The following is an 11,073-nucleotide window of genomic DNA, read 5'->3' as shown; positions in this document are numbered from 1 at the left end:
AAGATCCCGAGCCCCGGATTTAACTCAGGACCTTCGTATTGTGAGGCAGATGCACTAAACCCTGTTGCACCTTGCTGCCCACAGTTTGAACAGTAAAACTATGTTTGAATATAGGGAAATAAAACACTGTACTTTAACCAAGTGGTTATTTGGCGAAATCACTATATCAGGGGTCCCCAAACGTTTGGACTCGGGGGCTGCATTGGGTTAAAAAAAAATGGCCAGGGGCCGGGCTGTGTATATATATATATATATATATATATATATATATATATATATATATATATATATATATATATGTATATGTATATGTATATATATATATATATATGTATATATGTATATATATATATATATATATATGTATATATATATATATGTATATGTATATATATATATATATTTATTGTTATATGTATATATATGTATACATATATGTATATATATATGTATATGTATATGTATATATATATATATATATGTATATATGTATATATATATATATATATATATATGTATATATATATATATGTATATGTATATATATATATATTTATTGTTATATGTATATATATGTATACATATATGTATATATATATGTATACATATATGTATATATATATATATATATATATATATATATATATATATGTATATATATATATTATATATTTATATATATATATAAAACCATGACTTATTTTGAGTGTTTTGATGTCTTCCTGTGTGTAGTGTTTTAGTTCTTGTCTTGCTCTCCTATTTTGGCTTTTCCCGTTTTGTTGGTATTTTCCTGTAGCAGTTTTAATGTCTTCCTTGAGCGATGTTCGCCACACCTGCTTTGTTTTAGCAATCAAGATTATTTACGTTGTCGCCACCCTACCTTGCTGGGACATTGTTGATTGTCATGTCATGTTCAGATGTACTTTGTGGATGCTGGAAGTCTTTGCTGTCGTCCAGCATACTGTTTTTTTTTTTACTTTCCAGCCAGTTCAGTTTTAGTTTCATTTTGCATAGCCTAAGCATAGCCTAAGCTTCAATGCCTTTTTTTAGCGGCACTCGCCTTTTGTTTGTTTTTGGTGTAAGCATTAGATACCATTTTACCTGCACAGTGTCGTCTGCATATTAGTATCGTAACAAACCATGTTACAGTCATCGACAAAGTAATTAGCTACTTGCTGCCACCTACTGATATGGAAGAGTATAACACACTTACTCTGCTGAGTTCTAGACAGCACCGAAACTCAACAACGGCACATTTGTAAATTATAATTACTGGTTTGCAAAAAACATTTTTAACCCGAATAGGTGAAATTACATAATCTCCCACGGCACAGTGGTTGAAAAACACTGACTTAAGTAATAACACTTTGCAGAAAGATAGCTCTTATCTTAAAACACTTTCAAGGTGAGGTACTAATGGATGAGCTCACTTTAAATAACGACACTGCGAACAAGACAAGGGCAAAACTTAAGTATATTTACTACTCCTGTAGCGTACAAAACATCACTGTATTTAGATTCTAATAAAACACATTCATCATTCCAGACAGTGGTAGAAATATGCTAAAAGCCACCAAAAAACATAGTGTACAAAAATACTTGAGGAAATTGTCATAAAAAACTGTATCTGGCACATATGGCAGAAAAAAAACACATTTTGTGGCTTTTGTTTATTTTTGCACCTCCTAAAAAGTTGTAGGTGGAGCAACAATAAAGCAAGTTAGCAAAAAAAGCTGTGTCTCTGTTGTTAGTACTCAATAAACAGCCTTGATTATCACAAACACTATAAACCTAACTAAACATATTCCTAACCACTTTTGCGACTTTACTTTTGATTCATTTTCTTTCATTGTAACATTTTAGCACCACAATCAACATAAACCCAGTGTAAACCAAAGTAAACGTGAAAAGATAAGACACAATAACACCCTTTTCACTTTGCTTTTTCCAAATAGTGTGTACAGTATTACTGCTTGAGGTGTAACTATCAGGGCATCGCAAAGTGAGATTAAGTCAGATCTTCATCGTAAAACAACAGGATGGACAAACTAATTGCTGTGTAATCAAAGTGCATTTTGAACTGCAGGTGGAATAGGCCTCTTTGGTTTGCGCGTGTGCTTTTTTTACACACACAAATATTAGTGAACATCTTTGGAAGTGTATACTGTAAAGTGACAGATGCAAATATATACTATATGTAAAAGATTAGGGTCAGCCCATTTTGTCTTATGTACAATTGCGGTTATTTAAACTCAACACACACCTGTTACAATATCAGTTTTTTTCAGCCAGAGACTAAGCCTAAATCATAATAATATCTATAGAGTGACCTGTGCACTAAACATGCCCTTATGAAGTGACATTTTGGGGCACTTTATTAGGCAAATATTGTTGATGTCAATGCTTTTTCTGCACTTTTCCAAGCCTCCCCACCGCCATGTATCATCTTGTTACTAACTTACGACACTTACATGTCCACCTCCCAGGCTCGTGCGTTATCTTTTAGCACAAATAAAAGCTTTAAGGCACGGTGATGCTTCAACTAAACTGGCCACATAGCCTGGTAGCCTTGCTTTTAAACTTGCAGCTCCAACTGACGAAACAAAATCTTTATGAAAGATACAAATATACTACGGTGTCCTATACGATGGTTAGTGACGATAAGACCTAGAGAATAATCATAATCGAAAAAAGTTTCAAAAATACCTTCAACTTATTGCAGGGTCCAATAAAATTAAACATTCCAGCCTACTCTTCACATGATCCGCAGCTGCTGTGATAGTTCAAATGTTTCCAAGGACTTTAACCTTTATATTTCTATCAATGCTCACTGCAGAACTTGTGCAGTCAATATTAAAACTAATACTTTTTATAAAGAAAGGATAAATATATTTCTTCCTCAAAATCCACAGTGTTGTACAGCTGAACTCAAACAGTTTGTGTTTCCCCCGCTATTTAATGTGTTCAATAACTTTCATATCTCCTCTTTCCAGGTCCAATCCGTTCATAAACAAGCCACAGTTTCGGGTGAGTGTTGATGTCAGCCCCTGAAGCCCCGCCTCTTTGTCGCTCTTTTGACGCTCCTCGCTGTGATTGGCTAAAAACAGCCTCCGGGGCAGCGCGTGCTCGGGTGCTGGGCTGAAGCTGAGCTCAGACGACAGCTTGCGTTTGATGGAAGCTGCCCGCTGGAACTTGTCGTAGATTTCCACGCTGACTCGTCTTCGTGTTTCCTTGAACTCTGCCGACACATTGGCGGTCCACTCTGCTGCGTGAGCACGAATTTCCCCTACCTGTTGAGAGAAAAAGGCCAATAAGTCTTTAGCTAAACAGGGAATTGGCATTATCTATAAAATGGTTTTAAAGGCCTACTGAAACCCACTACTACCCCCCACGCAGTCTGATAGTTTATATATCAATGATGAAATATTAACATTGCAACACATGCCAATACGGCCTTTTTAGTTTACTAAATTGCAATTTTAAATTTCCAGCGAAGTGTCGTGTTGAAAACGTCGCGGTATGATGACTCGTATGATGACGCGTGCGTTTGACGTCTCAGGTTGTAGCGGACATTATTTTCCAGCCCGATCCAAGCTATAAGTAGTCTGCTTTAATTGCATAATTCCACAGTATTCTGGACATCTGTGTTGCTGAATCTTTTGCAATTTGTTCAATTAATAATGGAGGAGTCAAGGTAGAAATATGGAGGTGGGAGCTTTTAGCCTTTAGCCACACAAACACAGTCGGTCGGTGTTTCCTTGTTTAAAATTCCCGAAGGCGAAGCTTTACTATGGATCAGAGAGGTCAAGCGAACATGGGTCCCGACCAAATGTCAACCAGCAGTTGTCGGTGAGAAAATTGTGGTAATAAGTTTGCTTTTACCGGCGACATCGGCGTGACTTGCCTCAGAGACACTGGGTCAACACACGTACTTGTGGCCACACCCCTCCGACTTTAGGTACTATTTAATCTCACTAAAACACTAACACAATGGGCAGATAAGGGATTTTCCAGAATTATCATAGTAAATGTGTGTAATAACATCTACAATCGCCTTTTATTTATCTATTTTTTTAAACCTTTTTTTTATTTTTATTTTTTCCTAGTCCTTTACTCTCAATATCTTCATCCACGAATCTTTCATCCTCCCTCAAATTAATGGGGAAATTGTCGCTTTCTCGGTCGGAATAGCTCTTGCTGCTGGAGGCTCACATTATACACAATGTGAGGATGTGAGGAGCCCTACAACCCGTGACATCACGCTCACATCGTCTGTTACTTCCGGTAAAGGCAAGGCTTTTTTATTAGCGACCTAAAGTAGCAAACTTTATCATCGATGTTCTCTACTAAATCCTTTCAGCAAAAATATGGCAATATCGCAAAATGATCAAGTATGACACATAGAATGGACCTGCTATCCCTGTTTATATAAGAACATCTCATTTCAGTAGGCCTTTAAGAGACATGATGCTGTTGTCCGTATACATGATGCTGTTGTCCGTATACTCTCTAAAAAATATATAAATGCATGTATGTGTGTGTATGTATGTATGTATGTGTATATATATGTATGTATACATGTATATGTATGTATATATTTATATCTCTGTGTATATGTATGTATATTTACATATATATACATACAGTATATATGTATGTATATATATATATATATACTGTATTTTTTTATATATATTTATATATCTATATGTATTCGTATGTATGTATATATTTTATCTATCTATATATACTATATGTATATATTTGTATATCTATATATATATTTATATATCTATATGAATTCATATGTATGTATATATACTATATATCTATATATACTATATGTATATATTTGTATATCTATATATATATTTTTATATCTATATGTATTCGTATGTAGGTATCTATACTATATATCTATATATATTATATGTATATATAATATACATATACATATATTATCTATGTATATATAGTATACATAGATATACTATATATATCTATATATATGTTCATATACGTATATATGTATCTATACACATATACACTCACAGCACACTTCATTAGAGACACCTGTACTTTTGAATGAGATCCACTATTAAAAAGATAATGATGCGCAGTTTTGATTGACATATGTTCATTATTGTGGATGTTAAACTGTATTGCATCATACTGGTACCTGTAGCTGTTTAAATGTTATGTTTTACAGTATAGCTAATACATACTTGCCAACCTTGAGACCTCCGATTTCGGAAGGTGGGGGGTGTGGGGTGGGGGTGTGGTCGGGGGTGGGGCGAAGGCCTGGTTGGGGCGGGGGGGCGTAGTTAAGAGGAGAGGAGTATATTTACATCTACAATTCACCAACTCGAGTATTTCATATATATATATATATATATATATATATATATATATATATATATATATATATATATATATATATATATATATATATATATATATATATATATATATATATATATAAATATGAAATACATGACTTTCCGTTAATTCTACCTATATATATTTATTTTATCCAGGCGGCACCTATCAAATACACAGTAATAAAAACACAGTTGTTTTACTAACTGTACTGTGCTTGTTTGTTACTAAAAAAAACAACAACATTTACCTTTCACTATTTGAGTAACCTTTGTTCTGCCATTTATTTCTTCATTTTGCTCGTCGACGGTGTAATATTTTGGGTTGGAGTCAATAACCAGGCGAGGTGATGAAGTTATGTCTCTTTACTGTGGGCTTCCGAACAGACTCCCTCACTTGCCGTCAGGTGCCCAACACCACGTAAATCGTTGGCCAATTAAAAAGCAACCCCATAACGCCGTAGCCAACATTCACCAGGAGATGGCAACAGACAACATAGAATCACTCTATTACAGACGGCGTTGCCATGGCTGTAACTTCCTCGTTCTTCTGATTCGTCTCCTTGTGTATGCAGTTTTTTATTTAAATCCGTAGATGTTGTAACATGATTGGGCTGTTTTTACGGTGGGAAAGCGTACGTGAAAACAGGCTGTCCCCACTCAGGTCCGCAAGGAGCTGGAGGGGGAGTGGCCTCCATCTCCGGCTGAATTTCGGGAGATTTTCGGGAGAAAATTTCTTCCGGGAGAGGCGCTGAATTTCGGGAGTCTCCCGAAAGATCCGGGAGGGTTGGCAAGTATGGTATAGCTAATATGTCCAGTGAATGTACACTGCCATGTGTCAATATTTCAAAAACATTAATACTTTATCCAGGGAAACTTGTACTAAAAAACAACAAACCTCTTCTTTGGTCCTCTTAGAAATTACTCTCAGCCAGTCTCCAATCATGCTGAGGATAGCAGCGAAGTAAGCCAGTCCGACCAGAATCCAGAACCACACCACTGGTTTGTAATAGTCCAGGTACTCGATTTCGGACCCGCCTTGAAACAAGATTAAGGCATACACATAATACCCATGGGGCAGATACATAAAGAGACTATTATGTTTTTGTCACAAGATTTACCTGCGACAAAGTCCCCAAACCCGATGGTGGTCAAGGTGATGACGACAAAGTAGAGCGACTCCAGTGCGGACCAGCCCTCGATGTACTTAAATATCGCTGCCGGGAGGGCCACAAACAGCAAGCAGCCGAACAAGACGAACAGAAGCGTGGATATGACCCGGATCTTGGTCTGACTCACGTCCCAGTTCTGCAAGGACCACAGGCCAGGTGCTTTTTTACTGCTTCTTGGACCAATACCATGTACTTACTAGGTTATCAAAAGTACAATATTCAGTAGTCCTTTGCTTCAATTTTATAACATTTTGACCCTCTCCTCTAACTACAAATTATTGTATTCTAACATTCTATTATCTGACCGACTGATTACCAGTTATATTCAAATGAAACCAAATACTTAGTGGTAAATATATTCATAAAAACTGAAACACATTGCTTAACAACATGCATGACAATTGAGCTGTGATAACATTACCTCCTAAAAAAAGATCCCCATTGGGAACACTAGAAACGATCTGGCCTTAAAGCCATTAGTCGTTCACAAAAACAGTGACAATAAAGCACCTGCCTTAGTCATCATAATATATTACTCACAGTCCCTCAGGAGCTTTTAGAATAGGAGCTAATCTGTCCAAAGTCTACAAATACATTTTTCAAGGTCCTAGCCCACTCCCTGATTGATTGATTGATTAGGAGGTGTGTCAGTGTTTTAATTAGGAAAGGGCACTTTGGGTAATCATTCATCAAGAAAGTCAAATATCAATAAATTGCTACTGTTCAATATTCCTTTTGTTAGTGTTAGTGTGGCACTCTTGTTGTCTTGGTTTGTGCATTGCTTTGGCTACTGTACGGTGGCCGACAGGGGCAAACGTGCAGCAACGTCTAAAACGCACACCAACCGCCAAAACACATACAATTTCACAACACATACAGTAAGTGCGGGGCAAACACACAGCAACGTCCAAATAAGACACTCACTCCCAAAACTCATGCAATACGGGTAAAACACAACAGAAGTACACTGAAACCGGAAGTTAGCATGCTACTATGAAGTAAGCCCGTAGATATGATAATTAGATGCCGCCTGTTTATTGGAATGATGCGTCAATGCAGCTGCTATCTTGAGCAGGGGAAAGCCATGACTATCCATCCATTCATTTTTCTACCGCTTGTCCCTTACTGCATTAATAAGACAGAGGTCAGTCAATGATTAAACATTTGGTGCCAGTCAGATGCACACCATTTTGATCAGTCGGACAAAACCCCTGCTCAAGATGGCAGCCATGTTGACGTGCTTGACAAGCCGGAAGGCGGTATCTACGTACGCATATGTATGAGTGAACCCTACCAGTGGCGCCAGGTGTGAGAGGGATATAGAAGGGGATGGGATCTGAGGATGCCCAGAAAAAAGTTGGGAGAGTGAAATGGTCAATTTTCTGTATTTATTAAACTTTTTTAAAACAATTTTATGGAGCTGCCAATTTAAAAAGTTGTGAGTTCCCTGTGTTGCATTGTGTGCGTTTGCCCCAGTCACCCACCGTACCGCTACAGGCCACTTTGATTGGGACAAAGTGATGCAGTGACCAACCAGAAACATAATATGGAACTCCACGTCCAACAATATGGCCTAAATTTTTCCTACGAACAAGACAGACAGACAAGCAACTGAGGCGACATGGAGTGCACTACTTGGCTGCAACCAGCAGAGGTGCTGTTGTATCAATCTCAACTAGTTCACAGTCTATAAAACAAGACATAGACTATGGGAAGTTGAGCAAGATCCATTATACATCTACATCCATACATTCAGAGATTCTTCCATCCCATTTAAAGTATTATTCTAGTAAATGACAGTTGTTGATTGATTAATCCATGTATCTATAATTTCCAATTCCAAATGCTAATTATTGATATAAATATATTCAACATTATCAATATTACTTTATAACCATTTACAGTATATACATTTTAGCCACAGTGACAACTTTCTAGACAAAGTGCTACAAAGTGTCCATTTTAGTCTTCAATCTGGCTGTACAACAAGTTCACAGTTTGTCTGTCCTGTGCGTTAAAACAACTTGGCGTGACAGGATCATTGTCAAGAGTGCTTTTGTGTGAATTATTAAAAGGCACCTTTTGTGGATGTGATTCCTGCTACACATGCGCATGTGCGATCACCTGCACTCGTGATCATGTGACCAGTGCACTCACCACAAACATCTTCTCCACTCTGGCGATTATCTTTCCAAAGATGGTGCCCAGCTGATCGCCCACACCGGCCAACAGGAAGCCGAACAGAGGTATGCCTAGCAGAGCGTAGATGATGCAGAAGATTCTTCCACCTTCTGTGTGAGGAGAGATGTTGCCAAAGCCTGCAGAAAAGACCAGAGGAACATGTCATTCTGTTTCCTCCTCCAAGGAGGTAGTTTTTTTTGTCTCTGGTTTGTTAGTTCATTGCCAAGATTACTCTCAAATGACCTATGTAATGCACCTGAAGCACTGCAGAGATATGAGGCAATTTAGTGTTTTGTGTGACATTATTTTTAATGTGATGGGGGTAACTGTCTTTGAAAGTTCCGAACTCCTGCTTCAATGTCAGTATGGTACTGAGCAGAATAATGCTGAATAGATGCCGCTCAACGTCCCATAACTGACGTATTGCTCTTCTTCAGACCCCAAGTGAGTTGAGACTGAATAAACAGCGCCTCTGCTGGTTGGAGCAAGTAGTGCACTCCAATTAGCCTTAATTGCTTTAAGATGCGATTAATCGCCCATTTCACACAATTTACAAAAAGTTGACTGTTGGATTAACCAAGTTTGATTCAAGTTTGACATTTTATTGGCATCTAACTTCTAATTGAATAATATGGGAATCTTAGTGACATTTTTAAAGATATCCAGGAAGTAGGTAACCAGGACAAGTGTGCAATTTGTTGCATTTTGAAATGAAGATTGTTTAGATTCCTCCACGATGTTACTTTTATGCTGTTATAACAATTATTTCTGTTTCATAGTTTGGTCCAGTTATGATGTGTTCATGACCACAGAATAAAAATAGGAACCAAAGCCAAATAAAGCTGCAGGCAGCATTGAACAGGCCCTCGGAGCCGTTGCACCCTTGGCGGGGTTCACGCAAGTCGACCGGCACATATAATGCCCTCAGTCTAGTCCTTCCCGATTGCCTTGACCCACCACCAAAAAATTCAGAATGATCGGCGCAAGGAAGGTATGATTTTTATCATTTTCCACCACAAGGGGGTGAATGGGCTGCCTCAGTAATCAAGCTGTTAAGTCCCACCCAACACCCCAACTTACCATCAAAGTTTTCAGGTAGATCGGAGCAACAAAGTTTTGACTGTTATAATTATTTATTACAAGGGGTTAATACTGGTGCCTTGCTAGGACCGTACTAAAATAAAATACCAAATTAAATGAAATCAAAATAATTTACATTAAATAAAAATTAAATAAAGCCACTTCAGACTGTCTTCATTTGTAGCAATTAAGATCAAGATCTGAAGTTGTGAAATTGATTTATTAACGTTTCATGTTTTGTGGCAAACCATCACATCAAAGTTTGGCGGCATGCCATGTCTACATGCTGTCATTTACAAAAAAATGTTAGCAATTTATTTTAACCCAATAGTTTAGTATCTGTCTCTGATCAGCTATAGTGCAGAAATGACAGTTAGATTGGTGATGATGTGGGGCATTTTTCAACGCCAGGCTCCACCCACTACGAGTAGGTAGGAACAGATACTGACCCGATGGACACTTGAGGGTGTCCTCATCATCATTCTACCAAATAAGATGAAGATCTGAATTTTTGGACCCGAGTTATAAACATTGTGTGTTTTGTCGCGATTCATCGGATCAATGTTTGTCGCCATGCCACGGCCACATCTTATGGCGAGGTCAAAACCGCAACTCATTTGGCCAAAGTGCATTGAAGAAGTCCGTTAAAGCATAACCCCTTTTTTTGGGTGAAAAATGGCCATAAACCTTCGGAGCAAAGTTTGCCGTAATACCACGCTCACATCTTACGGCGTAGGAAAAATGTGTTCGCAATGTGTAGTACTGTATATCTAATTTTAACCATGACTAATTTAATAAAAGTCCCTCGGAGGAGTTCGTTAAAGTACAAGCCGTTTTATTTGTCGAAAAACGGAAGACGATAACTGAGATTGCCAACTTCCTGTTCGTTTTTAGGTATGGGTTGCTGAGATTTTTATGTGTGTCCCGTCATGATAGACATATCTTGCGATTTTGGTGTTGATCCGTGAAACTGGTTGGAGGGGCTATTTTTTTCTCATTTTAAAGGTGGCACTGGAGGGCAAATTTTGAAATTTCATTTTCGGCACCTGAAAAATATAACATTTTTCGCTATACTTGACATGCCTGCAAAATATGGAGATTTTTTGTCCATGTTATGAACCTCAAAAAAGTATAGAACAGGGGTCGGCAACCCGCGGCTCCGGAGCCGCATGCGGCTCTTTGGCAACTCTGATGCGGCTCAGCTGCACAATCGCCGACCCCTCGGATTGTTGCGGGGGGATTCCAGAATTCAATGCCTCTCC

General features: G+C 37.9%; 1 protein-coding gene across 1 annotated transcript in view; it reads right to left on the bottom strand.

Annotated features, from left to right (window-relative positions):
* Positions 1–1,455: 1,455 nt before the first annotated feature.
* The window catches only part of LOC133538218 (potassium channel subfamily K member 2-like), a 15,665-nt gene continuing 6,047 nt past the window's right edge, over positions 1,456–11,073 (bottom strand). The window contains exons 6-9 of the mRNA XM_061879625.1: positions 8,708–8,868; positions 6,500–6,686; positions 6,277–6,416; positions 1,456–3,290 (exon numbers count right to left, since the gene is read on the bottom strand). Of these exons, the coding sequence (XP_061735609.1) occupies positions 2,952–3,290; positions 6,277–6,416; positions 6,500–6,686; positions 8,708–8,868 (827 nt within the window). The 3' untranslated portion in view covers positions 1,456–2,951. The remainder of the gene's footprint in view (positions 3,291–6,276; positions 6,417–6,499; positions 6,687–8,707; positions 8,869–11,073) is intronic.

The sequence above is a fragment of the Nerophis ophidion genome, linkage group LG02 (genome assembly GCF_033978795.1).
Source record: "Nerophis ophidion isolate RoL-2023_Sa linkage group LG02, RoL_Noph_v1.0, whole genome shotgun sequence".
Classification (NCBI taxonomy): domain Eukaryota; kingdom Metazoa; phylum Chordata; class Actinopteri; order Syngnathiformes; family Syngnathidae; genus Nerophis; species Nerophis ophidion.
The sequence above is the reverse complement of the archived record's forward strand: the minus strand, read 5'-3'. Positions and strand labels throughout refer to the sequence as shown.